This window comes from Dichomitus squalens, assembly GCF_000275845.1.
Source record: "Dichomitus squalens LYAD-421 SS1 unplaced genomic scaffold DICSQscaffold_30, whole genome shotgun sequence".
Classification (NCBI taxonomy): Eukaryota; Fungi; Basidiomycota; class Agaricomycetes; order Polyporales; family Polyporaceae; genus Dichomitus; species Dichomitus squalens.
Genome location: NW_006766912.1, coordinates 332,374 through 353,115, shown reverse-complemented (window position 1 = coordinate 353,115; position 20,742 = coordinate 332,374). Strand labels below are relative to the sequence as shown.

Below are 20,742 nucleotides of genomic sequence, written 5' to 3'. Positions count from 1 at the left end.
ACTGGGGATAGCGATCACGCGTCGCAAGGAGGCGCATCCCAAAGCGGGGAAGGGGGGGGGGCGTCGCCTCCTGCTTTCCTCCACCGCCCTGTCGTGGCACGTCGTCCCGCACCAATCTGCCATGCTTGCTCCTATGAGTTCCGCATCCTCCTCATCCTCGTCTGAACAACCTCCACCTACAGCACCCACAGTGTCCAACAAGAGCGACGTCCCTCCTGCCAAGGGATCTGTGGTGTGGAAGAAGTGGCCCTCCGCCCTCCGGGCTCTGATTGCGGTGCTTCCAGCATATCAAGCCCTCCTCAGAAGTGGCGATTACGCTGGCAAAAGGGCATGGATGAGCAAGACCATACCGGAGATGATGGAGCGCGACTTCCCTGAGAGCATGATTCAACAATTTGGCACCGACAAGCTCAGAGTTGTGAGTCTGGTGTGCCTCATCTGTCTCGCGCGCCGTGTTGACGATGACCACTAGGCCGTCGGAGCCTGGTTGAACAACAATAGGAACGCGGCAGCCCAGGATGTATCCAAGGCGTTGAATGGGAACGACTGCCCACAGAAGGCTGAAGATGGAGCTACGGCGAGCCCTAGCAGGAACACGGGAAGCAATGATACCGCACGCGCGGTCGTGGGGAAGATTGTCGATAACCCTTTGGCGAAGGCTTTGCGGGCGCGGAAGGTGTCCCCCATGCGACTGTGGGGTAGCGAGAACAACGCCCGCGTGCAGGAGCGCATCGAAGCTATGGGCAGGAATAAGATAGGGGGATGGTCGAGGTGCGCGTCGTACATTTGGCACAACGAGCTGGAGGAGGCGGAGCGGTCCGAGTGGGTAAAAAAAGCGGAGGAGCTGAGCATGCCTGATGATGAGCAATGTTACATGTGCGTTGGGCTGCCCATCTGCTGGTTGAGTGTACGCTAATCCCGGATTGCAGCAATCAGCTCAGCGTCACAAAGCTGCTTGTTAGCTTGCTGACTGACCTAATCAGCATAGGGCCCTCCAAAATAGGCAAGGCGTGCTTCGCGGTGCGCTTGGCTTACAGGGCCCCTGATGGGCAGCTCATCTATGAAGAGTAAGTGAGTCCATCTGGTGAGGAGATGTCCCTCCCATTGACAGGACGCAATTCAGTTTCTCGTTGACCGAGGATGAGAAAGCGATTATGTTCGCCCACTTCGACGGCGGTGCTTCACCGGAAGAGGATGAGCAGTGGATGAAATGGGTATCCACAGTTGTAGGTAAGCAAACACGTCCTTAGGACATGTCCTTGTGCTCAGCAGACATGGAAGGCGTCAATCCGAAGGCCCGTGAACGGGAGGTGGATTACGACAAGGAGGGCGCTGTGCGTTTGCGCAAGTGGACGGGAAGTGAGGATGTCCTCTGGATGAAGCGCGCGTTACGCGCCTACTTCAAGGAAGTGTGGGGTGAGTGGCGTCCCCTGGTCCACCCAAGTTGGGCTGGACGTAACAACATATGTAGCTGAAAGCGGGAATGAGCCGGAGGCTTTCACAATGGAGGATGTGATTCGCTCCCCGACGTCCTTTGTGGACGGGGATTGGGTAGACATGTTCAAGTCCGACCCTTTCCAATTGGAACCTGCCGATCTGGTGCAGATATACCATCGACTATGAAAAGCCCAGGAAACTGGCCCTCGCTTTGGGTTCAAGAAGGTCGACGACACCGAGGGGCAAGTTCCGCTCCCATCAATGCCAAGTTCCGAACTGCCCGGGCCGAGCGAGTTGGATAACGTGGTAGATACCCCAGGGCAAGAGTTGCATGATGGCCCTGGATCCCAAACGGGCATGCGGGCGCATAACGACACCTCTCTACCCCACAATTATGAGACGTCGGTCGCCGGTAGCGCCTCTGTGCCAGAGGCGGATGCTCCAGAACAGAACACACCTTCTATCCAAGAAGCGCAGCACGCAGAGCCTGGTTCAAACGCCCCGCGGAATTTGGATCCGCGGCACGCCCCTGGGGCGCAGTTCCCCCCCAGCATAGTCCCGCCAGCAACTGTGACTCCACACCGCACGTTGTCTGTTCCCCCAGAGCCAGCTCCCACACACCCAGCGTACGCACGGGCGGGCTCCACTCCCGCGACGTTGGAGCATGCCTCCCATGGCGAACCCCACGTATCGTACACTCCCAGAAGCTGGCGCACGTGGGAGGTGCTTAGATCGCCTGCTAGGAGCAAGGTGGGAGGGAGGGATTCCCCCAACGTGCAGGTGAAACCTGCCAGTGTCCTTCCGCCCTTGTTCCCCATCCGCGAGGAGGACGCTGGATACAGGTCGCAGGAGGAGTTGCCCGCAAGTGTGACGTCAACCCCTTGCACGTTGCGGTCGGTCGTGGATCGCGAGACGTTTATGCCAGCATCCAGTGATTTCGAAACTTTTCCCGATGAGCGATCAGGGGAGGTGTCGCAACCTGACCTTGACGTGCACATGGGCGAAGTGTCGCAGCCTGTCCTCAACGTAGGCGTGGGCGAGCCTCCACTGCAAGAGCATCCACCTGCAGAGAGCGCTCAGGTCGAAGTGGGAAAGGGCGGTGAGGAGATGACAGACGAACGGGGGGGAGATGGGGCACAGGCTCCTGGGCAGAAGAAGAGGGGCCGTCCCAAGGCTAACGTTGCACCATCGACGAGAGTACTGCGGGGGCGCTCTCAAGGCAACCCGGACACTGATGCCACGGCGACGGTGGATGTGGGGAGTGTCCCTCTACCCAAGAAGAGGAAAAGCGTCGCAGAGTAAGTGCTGTGCTATACGTGGTGGATGAACTATACTAATCTGTAGCTTGTGTCGTAGCGGGGCGTTGAGCGGTGGGAGTGGTGCTACCCAGGCCATGGAGACCCATGGGACAGAGATTGGAGGGACGGAGACCCAGGGGACAGGCAACCACGAGGCCATGGGTGGTACTTCCCGGCGCGGCGGTAAGAGGTCGGGACGCGGAAGGAAGCCCAAGAAGGCGTAGTGTCCCTACATGTTGGCTTGGACTTCTCAAATATTTGCGGATGAGACAAATATATTTGGGTGCATCGGTACGAGAAATTTGTGCAAATATTCGCAGGGGCGCACATATTTGTCGCTGGTAAAAGCCGCATCTCAGATATTTGTTAGCGGCCAAATATCTGCCAACTGAATATTTGAAGAATATTGGGATGTGTGGACGTGTGCCGCATCCCATGCCTCAGGACGCAGGGGGGGGAATACTCAAATATCTTGCAAATATTTGGTGGTGTACATAGCGCTATGTAGCGCTGAGACTAAATATTTGGCAAATATTTGGGAGGGGGGGTACCCTCCTCCCCTCGCTCATACATACATCCCAAATATTTGGGGTTCACCTCGAATATCTGGGAGGGGCATCCCTCCAACCGTCTCAAATATTTGGAAGGGCCACTATAACATTTGGGCCAAATAATTCGCGTTTTACTATAACTATAAGGATCAAGAAATTTATCTAGTGTGTACTGGTGCCGAAACACGCCCTCCACGCGGTTGGTAAATCAGCCATGGAGATTCCAGTGAGAAACTCGCGTACAAGACCTGAGGCAGCCATCTACGCGCCACAGGCATGAGTGATTGACTTGGCATGAAGGCGAGAAGACATACCAGGGAACGCTAAGGGTGGGCGCCTCAGACTGAGACTGGGCGAGGACCGTGAGCACGATGCAAGATCTCAAGGTAAGAGGACAACGCACAGTCACGATGATACGCCCGTAAGGCCCCGTCGGGCCTGCCAAGTTCGCGGCGGGGTATATGGGGTGAGAGATATCCCAGCTCAACATTCGGTCTCTCCCAGCGAAGCGTACAACTAGCGACCCAACATCACAGGGAACTGATGTGGACCGCCGGCGCACCTGAAGGCTGCGGAGAGGCGAATGTGAACAGGGGAGTTCTGAGGAGAGAAACCGGTGGTGAGGAGAACGATTTATATGGGCAACAAGGATTTAGGCTGGCGGTGATCGGCGGCAAATATCGAGGCCCTCGTACTCGGTTCGGCCTGGAAGAGAACAAGAGGTCAGCCATCTTGTGGTGTAGATCTCCAGTTCTTCGATTCGACGTGCTGCGATCGCTCCTGACGATGACCATCACAGTGAAGGTCTGCCGTGCATGATCTGGTCCGCTGGACATACCTGCCCAGTACATGCGTTTGTGCATTACAGAACCCCGCCCAGGAAACGCTTATTTCCATGGTCTACGCGGTACTAGAAGGTCATACAAGAGGTGTAGCCATGGTCACAACCCGGGAATGATCCCGATCATGGACGGGAGGCGAGCCTGAAGCGTTGAGGCGCCACATGAGTTTCATATGTTCAACTTGGCTTAATCCTTTCCTCAGATGATTCGGCGCGTGGACACACTGTTCCCTTCACATTCTCTGCGGCGAGCTGTTCAAGTAGCACGTGAGCAAATCAGGACGATAGTGGCCGTACCAAACTGAATATGTACCAGATCTCGCGCGATGACTGCGGATGGGAATGTATGTATCTTGCACAGACAACGCTGTATGCGATGCGCAGACAATAGCCGTTGCCATCAGTCTGCTCTGGCACCTACCTGAGCTATACGTCGCCATCCAAAGCAGGGCGCCATAAAGGGAGGCAAGTTTCAGAACAGAGACCACGGCTGCTAGTCTGTCGTGTCAGCGAGATCTCCACATATAATGCGAGTATATTCACCAACAGAATCTCTCAAATTCCGAATGTCGACGGAGACACCAAGCTGCTGGACGCCAACACTGGCATGACCAATGTCTTCACCCGATGGCACTGGAGCGCCATCCCGATATAGCGAACCTAACAACAGCCCCATAGTGGTCGGGTGCGCATGCGTTCCTCAACTGTGTCGTGTCTACTACAGAGGGTTCAATGAGTAATGAAGGGATTGCTGGATTGGTATGCAGTAGAGACGGTGGAACACTCCCTTAGGTGGGAAACGACGCTGGCATCCAGTGATACATGACTCTATATACTGCCGCACCTGTACTATCTACGCGGGATATACATGCTTGAGGAAAAAAAAAGAGACGGTGGAACACTGCGCATCTGCCATTATCGGATAATCGCAATCAGAGGTCCCAAGCGCCGTTCTTACCGAAAGCGCTTACACTTCTGTTTGTAGGTATTTGTACTTCAGTAGCGATGGACGCCTCTGACGTTGGACATTCAAGTATGCAGGTCTCGTGAACCCACGCGATGCTTACACCTAAGACATCTCTTGCATAACACTATATGGTACGAGCGACAATGGCTGTAACGTGTGCGGGTCAGAAGCATCCGTTCACGCTCACCTCATATTCCGCACTGGCGGGTGGCCTACTCGAGATATCTACAAGTGTCAGCGAGCATGAGGTGATGTGAAGGCGCACCAGACAGTTCATTCAGCTGCATTGGCAGATCCCGGTGCGCGCTGCCCAAGAACCTTCAGTCAGCGTTCCAGCCAAGACGCATGCTGCGATACACAGAGACTGACCAGTTGAAAGCTCAGCCTTGCAATGCGCCATGCCCTACTCCGCACAATCCGAGTCACCCGTCCCTGACAGGTGACTTTACCAGAGAGGCGTTGACTCTTCCACCTCTTCCCTAGCATGGTGTTTCGCGGCAGGGAAGGGGAACGAGCCTGAGTAGAACACGACGCGAACGTCGACCGCCGCCAGGTGGGCTTACTATCGACGGGGCGGCTGACACCTTGTATGCACCAGGCATACTGTGGATGTGGCGTTGTCAGGTGGGCAGACCCAAGGTAAGTGATAGCACGTACGTGTTTAGGGGAAGTGCCGTACATGGGGAGTACCTCCGATGATGGCTGAGGGGAAATAGCTGAGCGCGAGGAACAGAAAAAAAGGGACGTGATGACATACATCGTCGTACGGAGGTACCCGTGATGCCCGTGCTCTTCATGAGAAACAGAGCGGACAAGCGTTGGAGAAGCATCCCAGAACAATCAGCCCTCACGTCCAAGCGTACGACCAGTGACCCGACATCGAAGTGCACCGATGTGGGTGACCAGCGCACCTAGAGAGGAGAGAGGGAAGTGAACATGGGGGTTCTGAGGAAAGAGTGGATGGGCGCGGAGGGTGGTTTATATACGCTAGGGGATGCCGCGGAGGCTGGTGATGATCGATCGGCACAATCGTCGCGCTGATATTCGGGTCGGAGGCTCGAAAGAATACCGTGTTTGCTTCTTTCGTATGATCGCCTCTCGTTCACCGACGCCAAAGACGGCTCGGGTGAATGCGACAGGATAGTGAAGACTCTCAGGACGAAGTCAGCCGTGTTAGTTGTTCCGTAAGCAGCGCTCCTGAGCAATCGTAGAAGCAAGCGATCGTGGACAGACTCAACATAGCCCTCGTGAGGAGCTCGTTAGGATCACTTCTTGTATCGGTAGAATGATTGTCCAGTGTTCTACGAGTCTGCCCAGCACGAATATATGCCAACTATTACTAGCTGCGGCCATTAGTGTTCTAACGGCAGATGACTTACCATCTCTACCCGAACGGGATTTTCCTGATGTTTGCTAGGGTCTAATGGAGGTTATGTTGACTTCTTCGCGAACCTCATCCATATGAACTCTCGCACGACCCACCAGCGTTCAAGCACATGCAAAGCTCAGACCCAGTACGATACCTGTTTAGATGTAGTTCTATAACTCTAGCTCGGCGATCAATGCCATACTGATTACAGTATTGTACTGAAGGTATGTGGCGGAACAGATGGCTATACGCGCTTGGTACGTAAGCCCTATCCTGACAAGATCGCGTATAGGTTATAGGGGAGGCCATGAAAGGAGTAGGAGCTTTCACTGAGGGAGACTGCTGACGTCGCGCGGGTCCGTGCCGCAAGCCGTCTGGAGGACGGTGTACTCGACGTCGTTGGAGTTAGGCGTCAACTGCGTGACAGTTGCGCCCGTGAACCACTGTGCGATGGCATGCATAATGAGCAGACAGCCCAAGACCGAGACAAATCCGAGGCAGAGCGGTCACTCACGATGAAGTGGCCGAATTGGCGGTCGCCGTAGTTGACCTGGATGTTGCCGGTTTGGGACGTGTGCTCGATCCCAGCAACATAGACAGCCTGCTGTCCTGGCGGGATGTTGTATTGGATGGTCTGGGACTCCGTTGAGGACGATGAAGACGAAGTGGACACGCCGCCGCCGATGGAGATACCGTCAAGGTCCACGCCAAGGTCGGCGTTGACCTCCGTCGTCTGTTCTACGGTGGTCGAGCCACCGAGGGTGACGACGATGTCCTCGGTGCCGCCGCCGCAGTTCAGCTGCGGGTCGCCGAGGACACTCCACACGCGGATGTAAGGGTTGTTGGCAATATTGATCTGAGGGAGTAGAGCGTAGAAAGCACCATGTGAGTTAGACACCTATTAGGAGCGGTATACACAACGGCCTGCTCACCAAGGTACACCTATCGGCTTTTTCTACTACACTGGATCCCGGACCACCAGGGCACGAGGCGAGAAGGTCAGCGTCGGAGGGCTGATTATCGCGCCTGCCGATGGTGAGGGCGTAGGTGGCACTCAAGAGAGAGAGGGCGAAGGCGGCGTTGACAAACATAATGATGATGATGTGCGTGCGTGCGTGCGTGCGTGCGTGCGTGCGTGTGTGGAAAGGTGACTCTACCTGAGAGCAGTACAAAGGCGTGAATGAATGTGTGTCGAAAGGTGACTCTACCGGAGAGCAGTATGAGGGCGTGAATGGATGTGGGGTATGCGATGAGCGAGGGGGCGCGTCGTAGAGGTATCCCGCTGAGGGAATCCATACCATGAAGGTAGAGGTGGCCTTTATAGCCGGAGCGTCGAGATGAAATGGGGCACTTGGGTTGAGATGGGCGGCTGAGGGTTCGGTTGCATGCCGGATTGCTACGCTCGGGATGTTGGACAAGAGAGCGCCGCACGATGCCAAGGCGTACCTTGTATGCAGCAACGCTTCTTCACCAGAACGAGCAGTGATACTTACGATACGACCACACATCTGCCAAGGTGATGATATGACGAACAAGAACCTGTCACCAAGTACAGGTCAGTGCATGCTCAATTTGGACGGAGTAAGAACCCACCAACTTCGAAGCTCTTCACGGCCCTCAATTCACCAGATGGTCAAACGTCGCCATGCGGACTGCGGGCCATTCTACTTCACCGTCTGATCTCGAGTTATGGGATATGAGCGCCTCGTAAGGTAGTGATTGCTTCGGCGGCGCGTAGCTCGAGAGCTAATATATCCGGAGCTCATATGCAAGGTCGACGAAACTTTAGGAGTGGTCACAGTGCACGATTACGGGACAATTCCGGAGGGCCATTCTGGAGGCTATGTTAGCATCCGATTCGTTACAGGGACATATCACGCAGAATCGCAGAAGCTCATCTGGAGGAGCTGCCCCTGGAGATGCGATTACCCTGTCCGCGATTCTGCCTTCCCCAAATCTTCCCCGGACTCCTCCTCTGATATGGGGCGGTCAGAGTAAGCCATGATGTCGACTCGATTCGGAGGTTCAAAATCGGCGCAGAATCGCAGGCATAATCACCTCAACTTGGAGCACTCTGGCCACCCCTATTGCATTCAAATGGGTCCTTGCGATACTGAAGGTGTGCTGTTAGCTAAGACCAGACGAGCATATGTATAATGAACGAAACTTGCCAAGCAGCTCGAGCCCTACTCAGAGACGTCTCTCGCCTGACTTGGGTGATGCGCGAGCTCCACCCTAGTTGATCGAGGACTCACGCAGCACATAAACCGCCGGTCGCCGTTGAAGTTGACTACAAGGAGGACATTGATACATATCACGGATCCGTAGGGCTGCGGAGTATTCCTCACACAACGATAGTGTCGCAAGTACGCAATTCGGGGTCAAAGGCCTGGATGAACTGCGGCATCGCATAGAACTATGATTCCTCGTTGCAGAGAAGCATCTTCGTCTAGCGCCGCGGCCTTCTGCATTGCATGGAGCACCTTTCAAATATATCGTTCGATGACGCTGGTCGCGACGAACGTTGAGTCTTGCCAAAGACGAGGGTATGGTGACTGACATATTAGGAGAAGCCGTGCTTCGGCCTAGACTTGGCATCGCCAGCTGAACCCTTGTAGATGTAGATGTGGATGAGATGACGGGAGAGGTACAAACCGCCAGTGCGGAAGACAGTTTGAGGGATGACCGGTGTCCGCATTTGGCAGCTCAGGCTGCGAACGATCTGATCCGGCGGCGATTACCTTCGATTATCATATATCACAGCTCATGTCGAGTGAACGCAACGGCTGAATTGAGGCACTCAGAGCACAGCTCACGTACAGTACATAATCTGGTGTGAAGCCTCCATAGTTATGGGCCCGAACGTGGACTGAAGAGGAGCAGACATCATATACTCTTGAGACGCAGGGGAGAGGAGTTGAGCCTCCCCGTCGTGGCGCTCTCGATTAGGATAAGCATTGTCTCGTACGTGATGCAATCCGGAAGGATACTACTGAAATGTAGGGCCGAGAGGAGTAGGGCTTGCAAAAACATGCGAATTGTAGGCAGGATTCCTCTCTTGGATTGTTCAAGGGGTTCTCGGCCCATGTCGTGTCGTTGGTTGTGCGACCTCACCCACCGCAGTCGGTAGTGGGGCCAGGACCATAGCGGAGGTCTTGACGCTGCAAACGCCTGGTCTTCTTCCTTTGGTCCTGAACTATGGACACAAGCGCCGTCGTTGCGGAAAGCGGAGAGCGTTCGCGCCCTTCTGTTTATAAGTATTTGTACTCCATTGATGTATACGTTTGGGATCTGACATTCAATATGGCGGGTCGTAGGTTCATGGGACGAATGGGATGCGAGACACTAGTCTATTACACGGTATGAACAAAATCCACAATGAACATGTCGTGTACTGCTCAAATCTATCTCGGCACGTACCTTTCTGCAAGCTGACTGTGCCTACTCGAGATGTCCACAAGCGTCAGCGAGCACGAGGGGACGTGAAGACGCACCGAACAGTTCAATCAGTCTCAATGGCAGATCCCGCGGCGCGCTTTCCAAGAATATTGGGTCAGAAGCCCAGCCAAGACGTTGTTGGAATCCTGGCGTCAAGATGGCGAGCTCGCGGAACGAGCGCCACAGGTCCCGCCCCCCGACGGATACCCGCGCCCTTATCTACCCCTATTCTACTGTGTATATAAGGTCTATTGTATGTACTATGTACGGCACGCGTTTGCACCGGCCAAACGCGAATCCCATTTGTGCCCGCTTGCCCTCGAACTTCTTCAGACGTATGCTGCAATGCGTAGGGACTGACCAGTTCAACGCTCAGCCTTGCGATGCGCCACGCCCCACTCCGCGCGATCCGAGTCACCCGTCCCTGACAGGTGACTTCACCGGACAGGCGTTGGCTTCCCTTTATCCACTGCAACTACGGTATTTTGCGGCAGGACGAGGAGAAGCCCGAGTGGGACGCGCCACGAACGTCGACAGCCACTAGGTGGGCTTATCATCGACGGGGCAGCCGACCTCTTTGCGCATATAGCGTACTGTGACCGTGGAGCGTCGAGCAGAGATCGGACAAAGGATATACGCGGAGAGTACGTGGTGGAGATTCAGCCAACCAGTAAGAAGCTTGGGTCTCCGGGGCGGAATTGCCTCAGGGTACTGAAGCAACAATATATGCGCGACAGTCATCAGTGGCTGACCATGCATTAGGCGAAGAGGGACGTGCCGCAGATATTCAGTAGTTCCCATGCATCCGTAACGGTGCTCTACCGCCCGACGGATGCATCCGAACCACGGTACACGAATGCATCCCAACTGCACACAGATGCATCCCAACAGTAGAAGGATGCATCTTCAGTAGGGAACGGATGCATCTTGGAAAGCATCCGTCAGCTCGTCCTCGCGCCCGATTGGGCGCACCCCAGCTAGCGCCTTCGACGCCTTCGCCGCCTTTTCCGTGCTCTGCGCGACCTCCTCGCCGCTCATGCCCTCGCTCTTGAAGGGGGTGCGCGGTCCACCGGGCTGGGAGGAGTTAAGCATCGTCTCCGCTTTCATGTTCGTACGCCCTGTTTTTTCCTCCTTGATGGCCCCCACAAGCGACCAGATCGCTTAACAGTTCGGGATCACGAACTCGGCGGCAATAGCCCTGCTGAGTAGGAAGAGAATATGGGGTTCTGAGGAAAGAGATGAAGCACGCACGCAAGGGTTCATATACGCCGCGAGTCGGAGGTCGGAGGCTGGCAGTGTTCGGTAACGAACTTCTATGATACACCTGCTTGTTTGGCTCGGCCGGGAAGAGAGCAAATAGGTCAGCCGAGTACAGTCGAGATCGGCCGCGGTCATCTGTACGCTAGCGCTGTCGCTTCGGCGAACAAGTGATCGACTGTTTGGACGATGGGCAATCCATACATGCTATGTGCGGTTGCTTCCTCGCAGTCCCAAACGTCTGTGCATTCGGTGACACCGCCCAAAAGAAGCATGAGTTGCTCGTCATCATGGCGGTGGTGAGATATTCCCTATAATGGTGCTACTACGGCGATGATTCACCCAGGAATGATCCATTGGGCGCAGACGAGATGCCACTGAAGGTCGGTGTCTTCGTGGGTATCCCATCGCATATAGCTTCAGTACTTGCGAGGTGCTCCAAGGTGGATCGTTGAGGACAGCTGCAGAGCTTAGCCATTCTAGCAAGGTGACGTGACTTACTACGGTGCACTAGAGAGCAAGAGCATACTGAGCACATCCTCGGTCCGGACTTCGGTCACAGCAAAATATAGGCGTCTAAACCTGTTCTTCACGGTCATCGCCGGGCCGATATACCCGGTCGCCACCGCGTCAGCCAATCTCTGCGGCTCTGCCTTCACAAACCGCAACTGAATGAAGTGCAGCCACACATTACCTTGACCTTGCGACATCTGGACATCGCTGAAGCAAACGGCTAGCCTACATCACACCAGAGAAGTTCTCGGGGACACCCGCTAGAAGTTATCATCGTTGCTCGGGACACTTCCCTACTCGTTACATGGTGATGTTCGTGTCTCGTCATCATGAGCATCCGTACTACTATTTGTTGGTGGTGATGAAGACGTTCAATGCGGGGGTGTCGTAATATCGAGTTCTCTCGTCGTAATTGCTCGGCGCAGCGCTCACTGGAAGGAGCTGCCCTTGACGGTGGTGATCCAGGTGGTGTCGGCGTGGGGGAACTGTTCGCGCCGCCATGTTAGCGTTCGTGCCCAGCAAGGATCAGTCTGAACATCAGCGTACCTGGAAGGCCATGACACCGGCATTCCAGCCCGCCTGCACGGCCTGCTGGACGCACGTAGCAAGCGTCGCAGGGTCGATGAACCCACCGTTGGTGACGTCCGCGGCGGTACCCGGCTTGCCGATCACGAGCTTGTTCAGCGAGGGGCCGTTCTTGGGGATCTCCAAGAGCGCAGAGCCACCCGCGGAGGTGATGAGCGAGTTGCAGTCGTTGTAGCCCGGGCTGGGGTCATCTACGTCACGATCCACTCGTCAGCACAGATCTCTCCCAGACGAGCTGCGCGCAAACTCACCGTTGTAGAACTGGATGTTGTACCAGTCGATCAGGCTGCCCACAGTCTTGTCGACAGTGAGGTAGCACCCGCCAGGGCAGAAGCCAGGCTGGAACCAAGGGCCCAGCGGCGCGTGCGAGAGGATGAACTGGCCCTGCGGGAGGGTCTGGCGGAGGGTCTGGGTGAACGTCGCAAGCCACGCCTCACCGACGCCGCTCTTCGTCGGGTCGGTGACGAGCGTTGTCTCCTCCCAGTCGACGTCGATACCGTCGACGTCGTGGCTGAGGACGAACTGCGCCATCTGGCCTGCGAGCTGCGTGGGGTCGAGGCCTTTTGTCACCGGCAGCTCGGTCTCGCCGAAAACGGACACGACGAGCGAGACACCGGCCTGGTTGTATTGCTGGTGAAGCTGCTGGCGGGTGCCTGCGTCCAGGTTGGCCCAGGCGGCGACTTGGTCGTGGGGGCCGTCAGAGAGCAGGAAAGACAGGTTACTGCAGGGCCTGCGTGAATACGTGGTTACAGAAGGATAGAGACTGGCTCACATGACGTTGAAGCCCTTGATCTGCTCGAGGGGCGGCAGGACGCTAGGCCCGACTAAGGAGTCGGTGTAGACGACGAACTTGGGACCAGTCGGGACCTGCGCGCGGCGCTGGTGGGGAGCAGCGCTAACGACAGCCACGGACGCCAGCGCCGAGCAAAGAGTGAAAAGACGAGAGAACGACGGAGTGAACATCTTCAAAGAGTTATCGAACAAAGAACCCTGACCAGAGGGATAGAGAAGTAGTACGAAAAGTCGTGAGAGAGGAGAAAAAAGGAGTAGGAGGAAGGGGAAAACGAAAAACCGCTAGCGGGGTGAGGAACCTCCTTGCTGCTGCCCCTCCATCGTTATATACTCCTCGATGACCACGACGAAAATACACCGCCCGTAATTGAGCCATGCCAGTTCGAGAGTGACGAGAATTGAGAGCATCGGGCCGCGCGCGAGGCCGTGAGGCTAGCCCATGATGGGCATCACGCTCCTCCAACAGCGGGCATCATCCCTGGCGGTGCGTCAGGCCTGCGTCGGACACTGCAACAGGATCCTTATTGGAGAGAAACAACCGGAGGTGCAGGAATTTGCCATCCAAAACCCCACTACGCGCCGTCCGAACCGCCGTTGTGACCGTCATGGTCAGTACCATCTCACATCAGGGTGCATTGGGCGTCGTCCGCTCGACCGGCCGACCATCGACGACCGATCAGAATTGCATTGTAGATGGCGAACGCCCATGAGACCTGCGCGCGCAGAGATACACCGTTCTGAGTGTGCACTCACCCATCATGAAAGTGTTCCATATGGATTGCTATTGACTATCTTGCACTGCTTCTCACTTTGCTATAGCCTTTGAAGAAGTGAAAGTAGTGGCAATGGCACGACTGTTCAACGGCTTCGCTTGGGACGCAATGAGTAGCACATCAAAGGGCGCATCAAATTCACCTGACTTCTCACGCATCCGATCATCTCCGTATCCGGAGCAATCGGAGAACAAGAGTGTTGTGGCGCTTGACGACGGCATACGCAATGCACAGGTCGCGGCAGACCATGCAGCGTTGGTGTTCGGGCAGATACTCGACGCTCGAAAGGAATCCTCGGTACGGCAAGACATGCCAAGCAGAACACTTGGACACGAGAAAGCCGACGTCAGCTCACCCTTGCTACTCAGACATGATCGCACAACTCACCTGAGCAAACAACTTCGACATTGTCGTGGGCGAATCGCCGGCGTGCAACTTCGGTTTCAAACTGAATTCGCTTCGCAACAGACACGGCACGCTGACGCACGTACACCATCTCCATCAGCAAGATCATAACAACATACAGTACAACCCGCCGAGTCCGGTCTCGATCCTGTTTCACCCATCCAAGGTCATCAGTTCAAATCGAGAGGCGTCCCGCCCGTCCTTCTCAAACATGGCCCGTGACCCCAGGAGCCCACTCTAGCCCCTTCACTCTGTCGCAAGGGCATCTATACCAAAGGCCGGGCCTTGTAGAGCAGCACGTACGCCGACGCGTCCTGCCCGCCACCGGAGAGCGTCTCGAGCTTCTCAGCGGGGAAGATCGATACCTTGTCGTCGTCGAACTTGTACCAGTCTTCGTCGTCCTCGTCGAGCTGAGGTCCTGCCGGGGTCGTCCCGAGGTTGCTGTGCAGTGCGCGCTTCTTGACGAACCCGATGTAGTGCCCGGCGTCGGCCTCCGCGCCTTTGTGCGTCACGATCGCTGCGTGCGCAAACAGATGAGCTGGTCAGCAAAACGAACTGGCGGCAGAGCAAGGGGACAGCCTATCAAGATTAAGCGACCACCAGCTGATCGCAAGCAGACAATCAAACAAGATGATACGGCACACCAGAGCGGCGATTCTGATCTAAAATGAGAGGAACGAAGGACACTTACCAACGAGCTCATACTGCCCGGTCACGCTCGCCCCCACGTCCGTCTTCAGGTCCGGATGGATGAGCGCCTCCAGCTCCTTGCCCTCCTTCTCGCGGTACACGCTCTCGTCCTCAAGCTCAATGCCCGCGACCGCCTTCCCCTTGTCACCCTCCGCGCTACCTTCCGCGGGAGCAGCAGCAGCAGCAGCAGGCTCAGAAGCAGACGCGGAAGAGGAAGCCGCAGAGGCTGCGGCGTCGCCCATCTGGACGTCGCCCTCCTTATCCTTGGCGGGCACCGCGACCTTGGTGCGCTTGCGGACCTTGCGGCGCTCGCTGCGCTCCTTCTCGAACACCTTCAGCTTCCTGCTCGCGGGCAGCAGCTTCTCCGCGAGCTCGGGCGTCGCGATCTCGAGCGCGTCGTACTCGGTCGGGAACTTCACTCTCCGCTAATGCATCCGTGTTCCGAGATGAGCGGCAGAGCGGGACGGAAGGGAGCGAAGGCGGCGCGTACCATGATCTTCGCCTTCTTTCCGATGTCGCGCTTCCATGCGAAGCGTACCATGTGGACGGTGAGGTAGGTAGGGAGGCGCGAGAGGCGCTGCGTCGAGGTGTACACCGCTTCCCGGCCGAGGGAGGGAGATTGTTTCTCGATCTCGCCGTCGAGGGCCTGCATTTGTGTGGAGATAGAGTTAAGTAGACATCCTGGGACGGACGTACCTCCATGATGCCTTGCTGCATGTAATTGACGGCATTAGAGATGTTGCACGAGATCTTGAGCACCTTCTCGTAGGAAACCGACTCAGGCTCATCCGAAGCTTCGGATTCCTTTAGCTTTAGTCTGGGCAAGATGTTAAGAAACCACCGTGGGTTAGACTCGACGGACGACTTACGTCCGTCGGAGCTCTCCAGTCATGTACTGCTCTACGAACTTGCCCGTTGCAGACTCCGAAGACGGTCCGGGAAGGCCCTGTACGTCCTTCAGCGAGTTAGTCAGCTGCACCCAGCATTCTTCCGCATCTATGGCATATGTTAAGCAATTGTCAGAGCTCTTGTGTACGTGAGAATGGAAGAGCAAACCTTGCTGAGCGTATACGCCGCCCTGCAGCAACTTGAGACCCGTTGCTCGCGACTGCTCCGCAAACTGAGGAAACGCTTGGCGGAGCGCGGCGAGGAAGGCGGTCGGTGTGACGCTGTCGGTGGTCTTTGCCATGTTCGAGTAGAGATTGCGGAGCGCAAAGGGCAGGCCCGTAGGTGCAGAACTATGGTGGGACAACGTGAGCAGGTTTGTAGAAGTCGGGTAGAGATGATGGATACGCACTGTTGGAGAGCTGCTTGCAACTCCGGAATGGCACGCATGGCCTGGAGTGTCGCATTCATATAACATGTGTTGCCCAGATTGACGAGTCCGACGGGTAAGGCCAGCTGAAGGAACCAAAGTGAGAAAAATGCAACATGTATTTGCCGAATAACTCACTGCTTGTGCCAAGGAGGTATCGTCCATGTCTGCATCGTCTTGTATTGGTTTCCCACAGCCTCATGACTTTTAACAGAGAACACGCACCTTCCATGAACTGGATTGGAGTTGATGGGGGCTTTGGGAGCTCCCCTGCAGCACCGATCACCATAAATGTCTGACCCTGTGCATTTCACGATGTTTTAGTCTGGCAGCTACAAGAGGCAGTCAGAACTCGACACTGACGGCCTTCGGAGCCACTTTGCGCCAATCGGTGTCGTCCTATACGCGAGTACACAGAGAGGCTTTCGGTAATAGAACAACGGAGGATAGGTGGTGAACGCACCTTGAGAATTCCACCCTTGATCATGACCTTCATGCGGTCTGGTGGCACACCCGTTAATTGGTAGACCGCATCCTTGAACAGGGTGGCAGGCTGGTCGGGATCGAGCTGCACATCGTGGACCTTCCCAGCGTGCTTGATTTTTACAGAAATGGGAGCCATGATGGGACTTAGGTCGTTGTATAGGTGTAGGTGAGAAGGTGCAAACACAAGAGGCTCTTGTGGCTCTTGGACTTACGCGTACGTACGCGTATGCGCGAGGAGCAGATCTCGATGATAAATCTCCTCGGCGGCTCAGGCCGGGGTTTGCCCGATCGAGCAGGGAACCCGGGCCCGGTCCGGCGAGGGCAGATGAGGCGGGGCCGAGGCGATGACGTCGAGGCCGATGACGGGCGACGTGTCTGGTACGCGTCTCCGACTGCGGCGCTGTGGTGCACGCGTCGCCCACACGCCCCTTCATATACGACACCCTTTTCCTCTCAGACGACCACCTCCTCCCGTCTTGATAGCACTTGATTTGCCTCGTTCTCTGGGCCTCAATCCAACATGACTGTGTAGTACGTGCTGTGTTCGTTGGTGTGAGGTGCGGTCGAGCTAAATGACGTCGCTCTTTGTCGAAATTGAACACCAGCTATACCCTCACCTTCCTCCTCCTCGTGTCCGAGATGGCCACCTTTGTCCTCCTAGTCTCTCCTCTTCCCTATGTAGTTCGCAAGAGGCTCTTCCACTTTCTCTCGGAGAGTCCTCTTGTTGCCAAGCTCGCCTATGGTGTGAAAATAGCATTCATGTGCGTCCCGAGTGTTTCAACCGTATGACCCGCTAGCTCACACCTACGTTGTCCAGATTCATCACAATTCTGTTTGTGGATGCGCTACAGAGGATGTGGAGGATAACTGCCGAGGCCGATCTCACAAAGTCGCAACAAGGCACGGCGGATGTCCGCGCGGAGACGAACATCGCTGCGCGCAAGTTCTAGTATGCGGCATACGACTGTGTTGATTGAGCTGCAGGCAGCTAACGCTTTCTGTAGCGCGCAACGGAATGTCTACCTCACGGGCTTTTGCCTGTTCCTCTCTCTTATCCTCACGCGGACTTTCTACATCCTCCTCGATTTAATCCATACTCAAGAGGAGTATGCCAAGTTGAAGCAGAGCACGGTAACTACCGTTACGGTTGCCTACACGCATGTTCATCCCACTCACCCATCTTCAATCAGAGTGGCAAGTCTACCGGTGGCGACCAAACCCAGCAGATTCAGGAACTCAAGGCTAAGCTCGCGGCCGCTGAGAAGAAGGCAGCTGATTACGGTCGGTTCACCCCGCTATCTCAGACACGCCGCCTTACTCACGTGCTGCGCCACACAGATATCGTGAAGAAGCAGGCGGAACAAAATGCGAAGGAGTACGACCGCCTCGCCACCGAGTTCAACGCCAAGACGGGGAACATCTCCGACAAGCGTAGGGATTGAGTTACGGCCACTTACGAGTACCCCTGCGACCCATCTCTCGCGCGGCGCTCTGAATCCCCATGCGGCGTCCCCTGGCCTCATCTGCGGCGCAACCTGTTTCTGGGTATCCAGACGGCTGATAGACGGACTATCGTCATGAACCTTCTTATGTACTCTAGACACTCTCTTGCTAATGCACAAATCGCGCACTCTTGCCGCAATGTGGAACCACGGGAAACGAAGACAACAAACAGTCTCATGTTTGCTTCACCGCCACTGGCATCATCGGTCATCGCTCCGACCGTCGTTGCATATACGGTAAATCGAAGAGTCAGTTGCACTCCCTGATGCAGCAGGTACCGACACCAGGTCCATGGTTTGGCCGCTCTTGTGCAAGCCTGCGATCGCATGATTGCATGACTACAATTTCACACTCTGACTTCGAAACGGAGGGGGCGGGTAAGTGAGCGTGTTCTTCGCTAAGGCGTTCGGGATCTGACTGCACAGTTTGTCAAACAGACCATGAACCGAAGGTGAGATCGAACGAGAGAATTCGCAGACGTGTCTGGCAGCTCATCCTATGCAGTCTACTGCTTGCGACAGGAAGCCGTTCTCTGGGCCAAAAGCCAATGTTTGCACGCAGGCTTGTCGGGGAGTCATTCGCGAGACTGGGCCGCTGGCGCCGAAGATCGGGACACACCATCGGCGCACATTAATGCTCTACTGAGCATGCGCAACTTCCTGACACGCGGTACTCACTTACAGGTCAACAACTACGTTACGGCCTCATTCAGTTTACGAGTATGCATTGTACGAAAGTAGGCGTAATGGCTCCGTCGTGAGATCAGTAGAAATCTTGCGACTGTCATCTCGCAAAGTCATCGGGGAACCACGGTGCGTTTGCTGACGGCGTCAACAAAGACTAACTTCACAGTGGGGCACGCTCGGCCATGATTTCTTGTTTGTCGTGTATATGAGCAAGTGTGCAAGTTCGCAAGGATGGAGTATGCTGGGCGCCGTACAGATCTGTACTGTCCGATTCTCCGATGGTCCAGACGAATGCCGTTCCATTTGATTTATATCGATATAATGCGCGGGAACCCCCTCCCACGCATTCATGGCAGGGGTTTTCCAATTAGTGAGTATCTAGACCTTCGCATTGAAGAGCCATACCGTTTAAACCAGGTCATCTAATCTGCTATCGTCATGTACGTGAAAGGTCAATACGTGCGTCTTACAACTGGCGTACGGACACACTCCTAAAACTTCCCAAAGTCATCGGTGCTACATTTCAGGAACAAGACCAAAGAACTTCCCGTGTCTCCAATCAAACCACATAGAACTTGAATGCCACGGACCACAACCTTTCATGACATCGGCGCTCGTCGACAGTACACAAGCTCGGTCCGAGCTTGAGCGGTGCTTTCAGCACACGATGGACACACCACACTCGGCACAGCAAAGCGCACGCGAGCGAGGCCAAAGTCGGCTTGACGTTGATCGCGCTGTCCGAAGAGTGTGGTAACGAAGGGGCGACACCGGCATCACAGCCATCTCGGCAAACGACGCTCCCGGCTTGCTCCACTTTTTGCCTTTGAAAGCAGTGCCCACACATCTCTTACGCCTACACACAAACTCTGTACTGTCACTCGTACTGCTGCGTCTGTCGGTCCGAGCCCTCGTTCTGGACGTACTTCGTCTCGGTCAGTACATCGGGCCAAGGCATCCTCCGCTGAGCTCGAAGCTCGCCATGTCAGGTGCGTGCAGTTGCGCGCCGGCACTGGCTGTACTATGTCTAATCTTCCTCCGTCATCATGTGTGTAGGAGCCCGAAAACGTCCATAAAGCCGGGCCGAGCGCACGAGCCCATGTATTGTGGCTTGCCTTCTTAGTCGTTTCCCGCAGCACGTCGACGCCCACACTTGCCACGCGAGCACGGACTCCATCTCGGGAACCTTCTTGTCAGAAGCGCTGTGCACACTCCTCAACCACCATTAACAATGTGGGCGCGCTCGTCCGCTGGTGGGGCGAACGGCCAGATATCCGCGCCGTTGTAACACATGCAGCGGACCGACCCTACTCACTTACTCAGGCGTCCTGAATCATGGGCTCATCTCTTGCTGCCATTTGGTTGCCCGATTTGTGTTTCTCTCGTCATGTAGTAAGTCTACTTCAACCATTTGGATGATTATGTCGGTGAATTAAGTTAGCGGGGTCTGCACGCAGTCACACCGTCAGGCAATATATCGCATCTCTCATAACGATGTTGAGATGTCTTCAGGCTGGTGATACAGGGGCTTCCATGTCACCACTTGAGCTCACCACTGATTGTTCCTAGCATACAGCATTCGGTACAGAGGTTGGAAACGCACGAATCTAGTGTCAGGATCGCGGTCGGTCCGCCTCTGATGAGGAGGCAATAGGGTTCAGGTCATCTCCAGCTGAGGTGTGTAATGCGCCATTGCCGGTTCAGCGTCCGCGTAGCACTGACGCGGACGTACGTACTTAAACTAGGGGTTGCAGCCATGCAGTTGTGTATCCAACACTACACATTCGAGCCACGGTCACGGCTAAGTACCACCCAGCTATTCACCGGGAACGTCAA

The 20,742-nt window shown here is 55.5% G+C and overlaps 7 protein-coding genes across 7 annotated transcripts; 2 read left to right on the top strand and 5 right to left on the bottom strand.

Annotated features, from left to right (window-relative positions):
• Positions 1-121: 121 nt before the first annotated feature.
• On the top strand, positions 122-2,959 carry DICSQDRAFT_172266 (uncharacterized protein; the record flags this gene model as incomplete). The annotated part of the gene is made up of 8 exons (XM_007368002.1): positions 122-418; positions 473-876; positions 930-1,067; positions 1,124-1,230; positions 1,282-1,416; positions 1,472-1,599; positions 1,660-2,735; positions 2,794-2,959. The coding sequence occupies 8 exons, from the start codon at positions 122-124 to the stop codon at positions 2,957-2,959; spliced, it is 2,451 nt and encodes an 816-aa protein (XP_007368064.1).
• A 1,896-nt stretch (positions 2,960-4,855) lies between these two features.
• On the bottom strand, positions 4,856-6,003 carry DICSQDRAFT_138718 (uncharacterized protein). Its single transcript, XM_007368001.1, has 4 exons — positions 5,852-6,003; positions 5,752-5,796; positions 5,464-5,697; positions 4,856-5,400 (listed from the first exon to the last, which is right to left on the bottom strand). The coding sequence occupies exons 2-4, from the start codon at positions 5,773-5,775 to the stop codon at positions 5,368-5,370; spliced, it is 291 nt and encodes a 96-aa protein (XP_007368063.1). The 5' UTR covers positions 5,776-5,796; positions 5,852-6,003; the 3' UTR covers positions 4,856-5,367.
• A 620-nt stretch (positions 6,004-6,623) lies between these two features.
• On the bottom strand, positions 6,624-7,571 carry DICSQDRAFT_109104 (uncharacterized protein). The gene is made up of 3 exons (XM_007368000.1): positions 7,396-7,571; positions 6,978-7,319; positions 6,624-6,906 (listed from the first exon to the last, which is right to left on the bottom strand). The coding sequence occupies exons 1-3, from the start codon at positions 7,552-7,554 to the stop codon at positions 6,790-6,792; spliced, it is 618 nt and encodes a 205-aa protein (XP_007368062.1). The 5' UTR covers positions 7,555-7,571; the 3' UTR covers positions 6,624-6,789.
• A 3,148-nt stretch (positions 7,572-10,719) lies between these two features.
• DICSQDRAFT_172264 (uncharacterized protein) lies at positions 10,720-11,008 on the bottom strand (the record flags this gene model as incomplete). The annotated part of the gene is made up of 2 exons (XM_007367999.1): positions 10,720-10,827; positions 10,874-11,008. The coding sequence occupies 2 exons, from the start codon at positions 11,006-11,008 to the stop codon at positions 10,720-10,722; spliced, it is 243 nt and encodes an 80-aa protein (XP_007368061.1).
• Positions 11,009-11,921: 913 nt separating this feature from the next.
• DICSQDRAFT_109102 (glycoside hydrolase) lies at positions 11,922-13,219 on the bottom strand (the record flags this gene model as incomplete). Its single annotated transcript, XM_007367998.1, has 4 exons — positions 11,922-12,156; positions 12,218-12,447; positions 12,508-12,977; positions 13,029-13,219. The coding sequence occupies 4 exons, from the start codon at positions 13,217-13,219 to the stop codon at positions 12,100-12,102; spliced, it is 948 nt and encodes a 315-aa protein (XP_007368060.1). The 3' UTR covers positions 11,922-12,099.
• A 744-nt stretch (positions 13,220-13,963) lies between these two features.
• DICSQDRAFT_109099 (cysteine proteinase) lies at positions 13,964-16,853 on the bottom strand (the record flags this gene model as incomplete). Its single annotated transcript, XM_007367997.1, has 12 exons — positions 13,964-14,145; positions 14,209-14,743; positions 14,918-15,341; positions 15,407-15,562; positions 15,613-15,733; positions 15,786-15,912; positions 15,973-16,154; positions 16,214-16,317; positions 16,370-16,398; positions 16,457-16,532; positions 16,595-16,630; positions 16,695-16,853. The coding sequence occupies 11 exons, from the start codon at positions 16,851-16,853 to the stop codon at positions 14,493-14,495; spliced, it is 1,665 nt and encodes a 554-aa protein (XP_007368059.1). The 3' UTR covers positions 13,964-14,145; positions 14,209-14,492.
• A 503-nt stretch (positions 16,854-17,356) lies between these two features.
• DICSQDRAFT_172261 (endoplasmic reticulum protein) lies at positions 17,357-18,159 on the top strand (the record flags this gene model as incomplete). The annotated part of the gene is made up of 5 exons (XM_007367996.1): positions 17,357-17,478; positions 17,535-17,666; positions 17,722-17,848; positions 17,908-17,998; positions 18,056-18,159. The coding sequence occupies 5 exons, from the start codon at positions 17,357-17,359 to the stop codon at positions 18,157-18,159; spliced, it is 576 nt and encodes a 191-aa protein (XP_007368058.1).
• Between the last annotated feature and the right edge of the window lie 2,583 nt (positions 18,160-20,742).